The 14573-nt window shown below is 44.4% G+C and overlaps 1 protein-coding gene across 1 annotated transcript; it reads left to right on the top strand.

The window, feature by feature from the left end:
- The first annotated feature begins 1535 nt into the window (after window positions 1-1535).
- Window positions 1536-14449, top strand: LOC120058278 (interleukin-1 receptor-like 1). Its single transcript, XM_039006827.1, has 12 exons — window positions 1536-1614; window positions 9537-9584; window positions 9795-9894; window positions 10034-10274; window positions 11461-11644; window positions 11823-11973; window positions 12288-12356; window positions 12451-12580; window positions 12718-12866; window positions 12978-13109; window positions 13479-13643; window positions 13756-14449. Exons 2-12 carry the CDS (start codon window positions 9564-9566, stop codon window positions 14199-14201), a joined length of 1788 nt encoding a protein of 595 aa, XP_038862755.1. The 5' UTR covers window positions 1536-1614; window positions 9537-9563; the 3' UTR covers window positions 14202-14449.
- The last annotated feature ends 124 nt before the right edge of the window (window positions 14450-14573 follow it).

Raw genomic sequence — 14573 nt, 5'->3', positions numbered from 1 at the left:
AAAATCATAACAGTTTGACTCCAGACTGACCTACCAATCAGATTCAGTTGTTCTTCTGCTCTTGACCCGTCTGTCACTGTGAATGTTTTGTCACTTGTACAACCTCAAGTACAGCTCGGGAGCACAAAGAGATGCACGATGCACCGTCTAACTTCCTCTGGAATGTCCTCAGTGCATTATCGCCCATGACTTCCCTCATGGTGATGTCACACTGTGTGATGTCATGTGACCAGCCTCAAAGTTTTCGGGGGAACTTATTTGGTAACAAAACATTAGATTTAAAAATAGATATTCTTTTCCCTGGGCAGAAATCTGAGTGTGTCCCTATGTCTCTGAACATTCATCTATCTGAGGTTCACCCTCTTCTCCCTCCTCTGCCCTCCTCCTCACCTCAGTCTCCATTGAAAACCTCTCATTCATGACAACATAACCACGATCACTCCCCTCCCTGTTTCCTGCCACCATCTCATCTATCTTCCTCAGCACCTCTGGGACCTGAGTGACATCATTGCCCCATGTGTTGGCCCTAGTGTTTAAAGCATGGTACCTATGCCTACACTTCTCCACCATCTCCTGGAGAAACCCATGTCTCGCTATGTGTTCTTCCAGTGACATTGCCCTGAGTTTCTCACATCTGGTAAACACTACCATCATGTGTCTCCAAAGTATGTGGTTGAGAAGCTTGAGGGGGCCCTCTACTGCCCATACCCTGCCTTTGCGTGAGTTCAAAGGGATGACCATGAGGAAGGCATGGGGACATGGTTGACACATGGACATGCTGGCTTCTATGTTACGGTGGACAAGGAAAGGGTCCTGCACGGAGTACTGGATGCATCTGTCTGATGTGTTGACCACAGTGACCTGCCGGCCGTCCATTAAACCCTTTCTCCTCATACACATCTCCACGTCCCTCCTGTCCAGGATGGTGTTTCCTGTTTGTCTCTTCTCCAGCCAATCCCTACCCAGGAGGATGATTCTCAGCTCAGGGAGATTATACTGGTCCCCTATTAGAGAGAAGAGTGCATGTTATAGGAAAAATAACACACTTGAATTTTTGCATTACAGTATGACCAAATGTCAGTTTTGCAATGAAACTGACTTGCCTAGTTAAATATTAGTTAAATAAAAAAAAATATATAAGTGTGAAGCATCCGGTTGGGGTTTCCACTCACTACCAAATATGGTAATGAGAGGAAGCCCAGTGGTAGTGGGAGAAGATGGAGCCAGATGGAATTTGACCTACATTATGTTAATTGTCTCAATGATGAAACATTTGATCTCAATACCAATTTTCTGTTCCCAAAACCGGAATCTGATACGAACAGAGTGGACTAAGTGTTGTAGATTTTACCCTTTGCCAAAGTCTTAACTTGCATTGTTAAGAAGGACTGCAAGGGAGAATTGAGTTATTGCACAAGCGCACGTCACAGAATAGGCTTTCCCTAATAGAAATATGCAAATACCTGCTAGAAAGCACTGCCCATACTCCGGCCTACAAGAAAAGTTTACACTGCTCATTTTGCTCATATTTAGCCGATTCCAGTTCCAGATATACACCTACTGTGTAAATTCTACTCAGATGCTACTTTAGACTGAGGGAGGATTACTGCGTAGGTAAGGCTTGCAATTCATTTGATTGGATTACAGTTCAGTTTAAGTGTTGTTTTTTTCTGTGCAAAGCTGAGTAAGCTTCAACAGGCAATATGTGGAAAAGTATGCATCTATGTTGAAATTGTGCTGTTTATGTGATGTTTAGGTTCCAATGGTTGAAATATTGTCATCAGGATATGGTTCATGGTTGTCTAATCAGCAAGTATCTACAGTACACCAGCAGTGCAGTACAACATTTGAAAAACTATTGTAAAATATGCTATTTTGTCAGATGACTTTTTCTGCGAATGTGGTAAGTTTTCACAACGCTTTGTACAAAACTCAAAAGAGATCATTTAAAAGGCAGTTTCAAAATTCGAACCACATTTTCTATTGACTAAGTATAAAATACACTTGTAAAAATAATACAGACACTTTTTCACCAAACTTAATCAGTGTTCCATCTTGTCACGTTCCTGACCTGTTTTATGTTATTTTTGTATGTGTTTAGTTGGTCAGGGCGTGAGTTGGGGTGGGCATTCTATGTTTTGTGTTTCTATGTTTAGGTCGTTTGTAATTAGCCTTATATGGTTCTCAATCAGGGACAGGTGTTTTACGTTTTCCTCTGATTGAGAACCATATATAGGTTGGCTGTTCACACTGTTTGTTTGTGGGTGATTGTCTTCCGTGTCTGTGTCTGCGCACCACACGGGACTGTTTCGTTTGTTCGTTCGTTTGATGTAGTCTGTTCCTGTTCGTGAGTTCTTCGTGTAGTTATGTAAGTTCCATGTTCAGGTCTGTCTACGTCGTTTTGTTATTTTGTAAATTCTCAAGTTTGTTTAGTTTTCGTCTTGTTTCAATAAACATTCATGTCTTATAGCCCTGTACGCACTGTTCCTTCTCCCCGTACTCGCCCTGATGTGCGTGCCCTCAGCCCGGTACCACCAGTGCCGGTACCACGCACCAGGCCTATAGTACGCCTTGAGAGTCCAGTGTGCCCTGTTGTTGTTCCCCGCACTAGCCTGAAGGTGCGTGTCCTTAGCCCGGTACCTCCAGTTCCGGTACCACGCACCAGGCCTACAGTGCGTCTCAGCCGGCCAGAGTCTGCCGTCTGCCCAGCGGCGCCTGAACTGCCTGTCTGCCCAACGCCGTCTGAACTGTCCGTCTGCCCAACGCCGTCTGAACTGTCCGTCTGCCAAGCGCCGCATGAACTGCCCGTCTGTATTGAGCCTTCAAAGCCGCCCGTCGGTACTGAGCCTTCAAAGCCGCCCGTCTGCCATGAGCCTACAGAGCCGCCCGTCTGCCATGAGCCTACAGAGCCGTCCGCCAGACAGGAGCCGCTAGAGCCGTCCGCCAGACAGGAGCCGCTAGAGCCGTCCGCCAGACAGGAGCCGCTAGAGCCGTCCGCCAGACAGGATCAGCCAGAGCCTTCCGCCAGACAGGATCAGCCAGAGCCTTCCGCCAGACAGGATCAGCCAGAGCCTTCCGCCAGATAGGATCAGCCAGAGCCTTCCGCCAGACAGGATCAACCAGAGCCGTCAGCGAGCCATGACCAGCCAGAGCCGTCAGCGAGCCATGACCAGCCAGAGCCGTCAGCGAGCCATGACCAGCCAGAGCCGTCAGCGAGCCATGACCAGCCAGAGCCGTCAGCGAGCCATGACCAGCCAGAGCCGTCAGCGAGCCATGAGCCGTCATCCAGCCATGAGCCGTCATCCAGCCATGAGCCGTCATCCAGCCATGAGCCGTCATCCAGCCATGAGCCGTCATCCAGCCATGACCAGCCAGAGCCGTCATCCAGCATTAAGCCATCATCCAGCCAGGATCCGCCAGAGCCAGCCAGCCAGGATCCGCCAGAGCCAGCCAGCCAGGATCCGCCAGAGCCAGCCAGCCAGGATCCGCCAGAGCCAGCCAGCCAGGATCCGCCAGAGCCAGCCAGCCAGGATCCGCCAGAGCCAGCCAGCCAGGATCCGCCAGCCATTCTGGTGTTGCCCCTCATTCTGGTGTTGCCCCTCATTCTGGTGTTGCCCCTCATTCTGGTGTTGCCCCTCATTCTGGTGTTGCCCCTCATTTTGGTGTTGCCCCTCATTCTGGTGTTGCTCCTTATCCTGGTGATGCCCCTCATTCTGGTGTTGCTCCTTATCCTAGGTGGGGTTATTTGGAGGGTGGTCATTGTGAGGGGGATAAGGAAGCGGGGATTTATTATGGTGGGATGGGAACCACGCCCAGAGCCTGAGCCGCCACCGTGGACAGATGCCCACCCAGACCCTCCCCTAGACTTTTGGTGGTGCGTCCGGAGTTCGCACCTTGAGGGGGGGGTTCTGTCACGTTCCTGACCTGTTTTATGTTATTTTTGTATATGTTTAGTTGGTCAGGGCGTGAGTTGGGGTGGGCATTCTATGTTTTGTGTTTCTATGTTTAGGTCATTTGTAATTAGCCTTATATGGTTCTCAATCAGGGACAGGTGTTTTACGTTTTCCTCTGATTGAGAACCATATATAGGTTGGCTGTTCACACTGTTTGTTTGTGGGTGATTGTCTTCCGTGTCTGTGTCTGCGCACCACACGGGACTGTTTAGTTTGTTCGTTCGTTTGATGTAGTCTGTTCCTGTTCGTGTGTTCTTCGTGTAGTTATGTAAGTTCCATGTTCAGGTCTGTCTACGTCGTTTAGTTATTTTGTAAATTCTCAAGTTTGTTTAGTTTTCGTCTTGTTTAAATAAAAGTCATGTCGTATCACAACGCTGCGTTTTGGTCAAATCCCTACTCCTCCTCTTCGGACGAAGAGGAGGAGGAAAACCGTTACACATCTAGAATATATTTCATATGTTCAAATAAAATAATTGTTTTTACAATACAATGCTCACATAATTTTTGATAATCTTATCTTCTAATTTGTTAAAATACATTTTACTATTAATCCGACTGCTCAAAATTGATAATCACTTAACTGTTTGGTAAATTTATAGATTTTAAACTGGTTTGTCTACTGCAGATTTTGAGCACTAAATAATGAAAATGTAAGGTAAAAACATATAAAGCATGATATATATATACTATTACGATGATGACTATGACTATGATCAAATAAATTATATTGATTGTATGTAACAAATGCATCTCCTAAACAGTAAACGTGTATCACAAATGAAGTTGCTGGGATCTTTATGAAGGAAAGGTTTCACACTGCTTTGCTGAAATGTCATTGCCAGTACAGTACTGTACTATTGTAATATATGCCACAGCAGGTACTTTTATGCAAAGTGACAAAAATGAATCCACACATTTTTATATGTGACCACAGTGAGAATCTAACCCACAACTCTGGTGTTGCTAGTGCCATGCTCTGAGTAACTGAGCCACACAGGACCACAAAAAAGTATTGTTGCATGCTGGGAATGTGGGTCCAGGTGCTGAATTTTTTACTACTTTAGTGCACGTATGGGTGAATTTGTTCCAGGTCTTCTGCTCCCCTGGGGTGGGGGGACTATAAACAGACGGTGCTGTGGTTTATGGCCGGTACGCCCAATGTGGATCAAATCAAATGGAATCAAATTTTATTAGTCACATGCGCCGAATAGAACAGCTGTAAACCTTACAGTGAAATGCTCTCTGGTTGGAGCTGACAGTCTGCACTTTAGCCTGGTGGTCATTGTATCGTTTCGGTTCTGGGGTGCTGAAGTGCAGAGCCAGAGTAGCAGGGAATGTGTCACTGTCCCAATACTTTTGGAGCTCACTGTATATCACACCTCACCTGTCCACAGTGCTAGTTAATGTATGGTGAGCGTTCTGGCACAAAATTATTGCTGTGCATCATCACCCAAATTGGTGCCACACATTGGTGGTAGATGAGGTGAGTTTCCCTCTCACTATATAAATACAATCCATTATTATTATTGTTATTATTATTAAAATATATAAGTGCAACATAATATTGTTAAATACAATACAGGATTGGAATACAGGTAGAAGGTGTATGATTGCCACCCCCATGAGCCACCCTCCTTCAGGCCATGGATGAAGCATGTACTGACATTAATCCAGTCCTACAGCATGTCAGGCTTGGATTCGCCATGACAAAAGGTTTTTCCCCAGGTTCATGAACAATAAGGATAGTTACTGTGTCGATGAGAACCTTTGGCCAAATGCTAAAGACAGGCAAACTAGTGCCTGCTGAACGTTATGTTTGTTTCATTTTCATTTCATTTGTTTCATGTGATTACAGTACACCTATTTTGTAATTAGGGGTTAACATGGGTAACCGGGATCCCAGGGCTGTCATGGGAACACTTCATTTTTCCTCCAAAAATGTAATGACAAGACTCAGGAAGACTCAACATTTTTCCCCGATGTCAGCAATAATTCAATTCCACAAAATACACAACATACGCAGCATCAGATTAGCAAAAAATAACAGCACATTCTCCAGACAGATTATCACATTGAAGCCTTTAACCTAGGGTGTTTACACACAAAGTCGCCATTAATTGAAAGCACAAGCATAATTGACACCCCTGGACTGCACACGCGACCCATATGCAGTTAATAAACCCTACTGAAAACCCCCACTGTATGCCTCTTTGAGCTGTCATTGTGTCTCTTCAGACAGTCACAAATGTGATAGGCCTATGGACAATTCGTTACATAGGCACCTCTGTCACAGACATAGCCTACTGTAGGTTGCATTATCAAAGCACGTCTCTCGCCTATGCATGTCAAAATACAGCTATAACATTTTCCCCGCTTGTCTGTGCTGTCTCATATTTCTTGCCCATATGAGAGCTTTGGTAGAGAATATGTGATCATCAAACGATATGACAGTAGATAGGCTATGGATATTTTTTAGACAGAGTTGGCCTCCGTTAAAATACCTTGATATTTAAACTATTTCCACTCTTCACCCTCGGTTAGTCATACATGTCAGAGCAAAAACTAAGCCATGAGGTCGATAGAATTGTCTGCAGAGCTCTGAGACAGGAATGTGTCGAGGCACAGATCTGGGGAAGGGCACCAAAACATTTCTGCAGCATTGAAGGTCCCCAAGAACACATTGGCCTCTATCATTCTTAAGTGGAATAAGTATGGAACTCCCAAGACTCTCCTAGAGCTGGCCGCCTGGCCAAACTGAGCTATCGGGGGAGAAGGGCCAAGAACCCAATGGTCACTCTGACAGAGCTCCAGAGTTCCTCTGTGGAGATGGGAGAACCTTCTAGAAGGACAACCCATCTCTGCAGCACTCCACCAATCAGGCCTTTGGGTGGCCAGACGGCCTTTGGGTGGCTCTTCAGTAAAAGGCACAGAACAGCTCGCTTGGAGTTTGCCAAAAGGCACCTAAAATACTCTCAGACCATAAGAAACAAGATTCTCTGGTTTGATGAAACCAAGATTGAACTCGTTGGCCTGAATGCCAAGCGTCACGTCTGGAAGAAACCTGGCACCATCCCTACGGTAAAGTATGGTTGTGACAGCATCATGCTGTGGGGATGTTTTTCAGTGGCAGGGACTGGGAGACTAGTCAGAATCAAGGGAAAGATGAACGGAGCAAAGGACAGAGAGATCCTTGATAAAAACCTGCTCCAGAGCGCTCAGGACCTCAGACGGGCAAAAGGTTCACCTTCCAACAGGACAACGACTGTAAGCACACAGCCAAGACAACACAGGAGTGGCTTCGGGACAAGTCTATGAATGTCCTTGAGTGGCCCAGCCAGAGCCAGGACTTGAACCCAATCAAACATCTCTGGAGAGACCTGAAAATAGCTGTGCAGCGACGCACCCCATTCAACCTGACAGAGCTTGAGAGGGTCTGCAGAGAAGAATGGGAGAAACTCCCAAATACAGGTTTGCCAAGCTTGTACCGTCATACCCAAAAAGACTCATATTTAAAGATTTCTAAAAAAAAAATTATGCTTTGTCATTTTGTGGTATTGTGTGTATTGTGTGAAAAAACTGTTGAATCCATTTTATAATAAGGCTGTAACGTAACAAAACGTGGGAAAAGTCAAGGGGTCTGAATAATGCACTGTATTCTGTCATTCTTTGAAGGATGTTATCTAGCAAGCTTAGCGACTTTGCTCAATGGACTTTTGTTTGACTACAGTTACAAAGTTTTTATGATTCAACAAAGCTATACTCGGGATGTGTTCTGCGCTTCCTGGGCGCACTCTGTGTTGAGAGTGTGGTGGATAATCGTTTCAAAATATAACACTTACAAGAACTTGTGAATTCAATATAGGCTTTTAATACAAGTATATCAGAAGCCTAGATGGTCTGCGGAACACACACTTTCCCAGAGCACTGGCTCTGTATTTATACACACAGCATATGAGTCCATCCCACATGTAAATTAAGTTACTTCCCTCAGGTCATCTGCCACCATTATCTTTTAGTTCAGGCTTCCTGCTTGTTCATGCCCAATAACACCTATATCTGCTCTTGATTCAATTATAATGGTGGCAGGACCCTTTCGTGTCCTAAAAATAATATATGTCTATCTTACCCTAAGCACTTATGGCCTTGAATAATATACTTATGTTTGTTCCTCTTTATCTAATCTTTGGTATCCTGCCCTTTCCATAATAGATAATGCACTTAAGTGTCACCTCCTCCTCTTTACCCTAAGCATTTATGCACTTATGGCTTTGGCCATTATACTTATGTCTGTTAATCTTTGGTTTCCTGTCCTTTCCAGAATGGCAAATGCACTCAAGTGTCGCCTTCTCCTCTTGTGGTCTAATGTACACCTGTCTTTGCTCAATATTGTCATATCTGTCTCTATGTGTACCATTTACTCCCACAATAGCCTACTGCTGAAATGTGCTGAATGCTGCAACAAGACTTAGACATTCATTCATGTTTCTCATACGCCAATTTCGAAGTTGTTCCAAACGTCAAATTTTGACGTGTTTGAGGTTAAGTTTAGTCATTAACTCCAAAATATTAAGGGTAGGTATTAGCTCAGAATGGTTAAGGTTAAGGTTTTGGATAAGCTTAAAACGAAATATGCAACCTTTTACACCAGAAGCAGATGCTTACGCCCATCCACAACGCCTTAGCAAAACCGAAACCTACTTGAAGGTAACATCCCTCACTGTTGCCCCTAGTGGCCGGTTTCTACATCTCCCCGTGTCCTCAGACATGGATGGACGTCGAATACTGACATGTATCACGGGTGACCTGGCTGGAATTAATTGAGGAACATGATAACACTCTGAATTTATGAACGGCCTGTTTCAAAATTCACAACAATGTCATTGGCGATCAGAGATATACTCATGACTAAATATCAGTTTAATTTGCTCTGAAATCATTACATAGTGGCACAGCCAAGTCAACAAGGTGGCTCAGCGCTCTCTTATTTGGGGAGAACCCAGGCATAGTGACCATAACTTGGTTTTAAATGCTTTAAATGGTCACTGGATAAATATGAATTATTCCCTGTACTAAAACTTGGTAGATTTTGGGGAAAAGATGAATTCCTAGCTGTAATTATATCTGAACAATACATTTCTATTTTGCATCAATTATTGTGAAATATGTAATCAATGAACACACCTTTGATCGCACATGGGATAGAAATGGTGACAATAAGATTTTCAGTACATTTTGATGGGTAGTGCAAGTGTATTGCCTAATGTGAAAACAGTGTAAGAATATAGTACTTTCTGCATTAAGTGTTACCAGTTTGGAGTTTTGTACTAAGAGTTTTGAAAATTCACCACATGCTTTTGAAAATAGCACCAAAGCGATTTGAACAAAAATTGTAGCAAACACAGGTTATTTTCCATAGAGGTCTTGTTGCATGTCATGGTTTCTTCATTCAAGCTTAATATGTTACATGGCCATTTCAATACATGGCCACATTATGTTAACATTTCAGTTTTCATAATTTCTGCTGTATCTATAACAGGATATCCTAACAACATGTTGAATATGACTCTTGTTCTTTCTTATCAGTGGAGGCAAGTTCCTGTTTTGCAGAAAATGTGCTCCTCCACTTTCAGGGTAAGCTCTTTCAGTAATTCTTCACTCTGAACCTAAAAAGGTTTTCTGCATATGTATTTTATTCCCTCTTGAAAATAGGTATGTCATTTATTGTAAAAACAAGTAAAGCATGGTCCTGATGTTTTATTATAGGGTCTTGTGTGGAATGATAGTTCCTGTTCGACTTTACAATAAGGTAACATTCTTCTTTTTGTTCCCCTTGTCTTGTAGTTGGTGGATGGTGGTCTCATGTTTCTGCTCCTCAGTTTGACTAGGATTTCTGCCCAGAGAGAAATGTCCTTAAACCCCACTACAATAGGTCATTACACAGGTATAGCATCTTCTTCATATCTCACACATTTCTACATCCCATTATTACAAGGCATAGTGAATATATTGTACCTTGAACAATAGACCTCTTTTCCTTCACATGCAACTTAATCGGGTAATGTATGTTCGTATTTTGGCAGAGTCCCCATGTAAACTACTTGACAAGTATGAAACTACTGTGACAGAGGGGGAGGCCCTTAGTTTGCCAGCCTACTATGACCTGAGTGAGTTGGTTTGGGCCAGCGTGACTGAGTTTACCTGGTACAGAAACAGAACCCAAGAGCTCCCGTCCTCTGAGGAAGAGCGTGTGCATCATCATGGACCGGTGCTCTTCTTCCTCCCCCTTTTAATCAATGACTCTGATCAGTACTACACCTACTGGTAATACAACAACTGTGTGTGTGCGTGTGTTTAGGGGTTAGATTGGTAATTGAGAGCGGGGGAGCCCTGTTTGGGAGGGTTAGGGTGAGGGTTGATTCTAGGGTTAGTGTTGAACCTGAATGTGTACATAGGGCTAGGGTAGGCATGCACATTTACAAAGAAAAAACCTAAGGGTCCCTTGTCTTGCACAAACGTTGAATAAAATTCTATTTGAACTTACTCTGCCGATTTGAAATTTGAGACAAAATATCCACAGAAGGGCCTCCCGGGTGGCGCAGTGGTCTAGGGCACTGCATCTCAGCGCTAGCTGCGCCACCAGAGACTCTGGGTTCGCGCCCAGGCTCTGTCGCAGCCGGCCGCGACCGGGAGGTCCGTGGGGCGACGCACAATTGGCCTAGCGTCGTCCGGGTTAGGGAGGGTTTGGGCGCAGTGTGTGCTAACCAAGGGAGCCAGGTGCACGGTGTTTCCTCCGACACATTGGTGTGGCTGGCTTCCGGGTTGGAGGCGCGCTGTGTTAAGAAGCAGTGCGGCTTGGTTGGGTTGTGTTTCGGAGGACGCATGGCTTTTGACCTTCGTCTCTCCCGAGCCCGTACGGGAGTTGTAGCGATGAGACAAGATAGTAATTACTAGCAATTAGATACCACGAAAAATTGGGGAGAAAAGGGGGTAAAAAAATGTAGAAAAATAATAAAAATAATAATATCCACAGAAAACTATTATTACCGACTTCAAAACGCAGAACTCTGTGTGTGGCAATAAAGATGTGTTTGCTCCTGACCTAAGGCCAAGCACAAGACGGAAGGACATGCACGATGATGCATGCATACTGATGGAAATTTTGCAGGTGTTTACATGGTTTTGAGCATGTGACAGGTGATAGAAATTTCAACGGCAGTATTGGCACTCTAAAAAGTTGGGTAAATAATACTTTCATGTGGATATTTTGTCTCAAAATTCTACCCATTGAAGGACCAACCACACAAACAACTGGTAGGGTAACATGTAATACAATTTTATTGTAAGGAAATGTTCAACATTTTTAAACTGCTTAGTTTCAGGCTGTATATACTATTAGAAAAAAACATATGCTATCTACAGCCTAAATGGGTTCTTCGGGTGGCCCCCAGTTAGAAGCCTGTTGGGTCCCTTTTGGGTAACTGGTACACTGTGTATGCTTATGTTCCAGGAGAAAGGCAGCAGACACCTGCCATATTTTTATGACAGAGGTGATTGTGGTCAAAGCCCAACCGTTCGATCATTCAGTCCTGTTTAACAATATCTCAGAGTCCGCATACAACATCGCTATCCCATGTCCTGAGCCCGTGGAAAAACTGTGCCAAGATGGAAAAGAAAACTTAGCCTGGTATAAGGTACTGAATATGACCGGAATGCTAACACAAACCTCAAGCCTGTAAAACTATTTACCATTGGTTCTCAACTCCTGTCCTATAGCTCCTAAGGGTTGCACCTGCTCTTGATGAGTGGAATCAGGTGTGTTACTGCTATTTCAGCAAAGAAGTTTGTGAAATTGTTTGTCTTTAACTTCAGAATTTCAGTCCCATTCCAAACGAGTCTGAGAGAAATCTGTGGGTGTACGGCGCCTCCAAAGCAGACGAGGGCATCTATACGTGTGTGTGCACGTGGGAGCACAATGGTACGGTTCTCAACACTTCTGCATCCAGGAGACTAAAGATCCAAGGTATGTAGGTTGTGGCTTGATAACAGCTCTGTCAATTCTCTCAGCATTTTATTTATTTGATTTGAGGGTTGCTGAAACCTCATCCAAGATGGCAGCAGGGTCAGCAAACATGGAAACTCTAGGCTACATTACAGCAGGTTATTAGGCTACACTAGGTACATTAGGCTCCATTTATATCAAACAAACAGAAGCAAAAGCAACCCTCATATCACATGTGGTCTTTGTGGCAGCAACAATCATCAATAACATCAGTGACAACGTTTTGAATGTATCCAAAAGTATCTTTCTGACTAAACTGTGTTTGTCTCCTTCAGCTCCCTCTGCCTCACATCCTCCTCAGATCAACCTGCCTAGAAACGGAAGCACAGAGACCACTGACCTGTGTAGGGATCACACCTGGATCAAATACTTGTGTTGTGCTTGATTTGGTTTGCGCGGTAATCTCTCTGTCTTCATAGTATCTCTTGTTCTTCATAGACACCACCAAGAAGTTGAGGTGTGAAGCGTTTTGTGGGCAGAACATTGAGGACAACTGTCACGTGTGGTGGGAGATGAATGGAGTGAAAGTGCGCTCGCAGCAGCAAGGCTACTCAGTGAACACCACCAGGTAGGTACACACATGCACGCACACACACTTGTTTTGAGAACAAGGTAACATAATTTACACATTTCCTTGAAACAAGACCCCAGATTCACAGTTGAGAATTCGCTGTGTGCATGTTTTGTGTGTATGTGTTACTGTAGCGAGGTGGAGGTATCTTCCATGCGGAGTATCTTTACGGCTATCCTGACCATAAACACAGTGACTATGAAGGACCTCCAGTCAAAGTTCACGTGTGTTGCAATGAACGACCAGCAATGGATTTATGCAGTGGTTACTCTCAAGCTAAGAGGTTATTAATGCACACACACTTAAACATCACACAAACACCCAGACACACAAAATCACACATATAAACTGTAACTTTCTTGGTGTTGTGTTCTCCCTGTCTTCCCCCCCACAGGGTTTATGTTTATGTGTCTATGTGTGGTGCTAGTCTTTTTCTTCTTGCTAGCTGCTGTGGCCGTCAAAGTGTTTGACATCGATCTGGCGCTCTTCTTCCGTGGAGTTTTCAAATGCTATGGTCGATCTGAGGGTAAGAACATCTAGCCACCCACTGAAGTTTAATGATGCTATTTAACTAAGATATTTCATTGTACAGAAATGCTTATTCAGCCTACATGATCTGTATAGTATTGGATACCATATCAACATATTACTACATTTAGTTCTTAGTCACCACACTGAAGCATGGCCCACTGATTGTGCAGTGCAGTTGTAGGCAGTAGGCCTAGTAGGCCCTTCTCAACAGGTCCCGGCTGGGGTCAATCCCACTGCAAGTGTATTAGTAATGGGCAAATTTATATTAAACTCAATTTCAGTTCAAATAGAATTTAATCAAATCTGTACAATCTACTCCTTTCCTGCTGAGGTTTGACAGAAACCTCTTTGTCTGTGTTTTCAGATGGGAAGGTCTATGATGCTTACGTTGTCTACCAGATGGATGGTGTAGACAAAGACATGGAGGAGAAAGTGTATCACTTTGTGAGCAGCGTTCTGCCCAATGTCCTGGAGCAGAAGTGTGGCTTTAGACTCTTCATCCATGGCAGAGACGACTTACCTGGAGAAGGTTGGTTCTTTCAGACTGTGTCCTACCCTCTAAGAAGCAAATGTAACAGTAATAAACAGTACTGAAGTCAAAAGTTAACTTCTCCCACTCCTCTCTGTTCTGTTGTCCCCAGACCGCATGGAGTTGGTGGAGGACTGCATGCGGTTGAGCAGGAGGCTGATTGTCATCCTGACCCCCAGCTCAAGCATATGGTCAGCCTCAGGAGGTCAAGGGTCATGTGGCCAATGGGGATGCTCGTCTTCGTTGACCACAGCAGATGACTATGACTGTCAGGTGGGGCTCTACCAGGTTCTGGTCCACAGTGAGATGAGCGTCATCCTCATCCAGCTGGGGGACATGGGGGAGGGTGGCTACACACACCTGCCCCCCGGCCTGCAGCACCTGGTCCGCAAGAGTGCCCCCTTAATGTGGCAGGAGGGAAGGCGTGGGTCGATGCTGCCCAACTCAAGCTTCTGGAAGAGGGTGCGTTACATGATGCCTTGGCCGCGCCACTCGACTAGTTCTAACAACCAGTTAATGACTGTTCTATGTGAACCATCAGATGGTCTGAGGACTTGAAGGGGGTGGCTACACACACCTGCCTGGGATTCTGTTATAGAAGAGAACACCCCCAGGTTCTCTGATAATCCTTATTCCAGTCATAGAAATATCATTCATTATTCCAGTGCTGTGCAGCAATATACACAGGTTAGTTGAGAACGTCACAAAAACGATGTACAATGTGGCAAAAGGCCGTGTGTTGTTGTGATTCTGGATGGCTAGCAACAATGACAAGAAACTGCCATGTGGGGAATGTAAGTGGCTCATTTCAGCTAGTTTTATCTTGTTCTTGATACCATGTCTTGTTTTTAGGTATTTTGACTGATGTCACGTCTATGCTAATATGGCAAAAATGTACTTGCTTACTAACCAACAACTGTAACGATGTGT

This window comes from Salvelinus namaycush, chromosome 13, assembly GCF_016432855.1.
Source record: "Salvelinus namaycush isolate Seneca chromosome 13, SaNama_1.0, whole genome shotgun sequence".
NCBI lineage: Eukaryota > Metazoa > Chordata > Actinopteri > Salmoniformes > Salmonidae > Salvelinus > Salvelinus namaycush.
Note: the sequence above shows the minus strand (reverse complement) of the source record. Positions and strands in the feature narration are given on the sequence as shown.

Excerpts from the sequence above, each read along its gene's own strand:
- LOC120058278 (XM_039006827.1), top strand. The coding sequence starts at position 9,564 with ATGTGCTCCTCCACTTTCAGG. Across the intron at positions 9,895-10,033 it reads TACAATAGGTCATTACACAG|AGTCCCCATGTAAACTACTT; the intron begins GTATAGCATCTT and ends GTATTTTGGCAG. Across the intron at positions 13,110-13,478 it reads ATGCTATGGTCGATCTGAGG|ATGGGAAGGTCTATGATGCT; the intron begins GTAAGAACATCT and ends CTGTGTTTTCAG.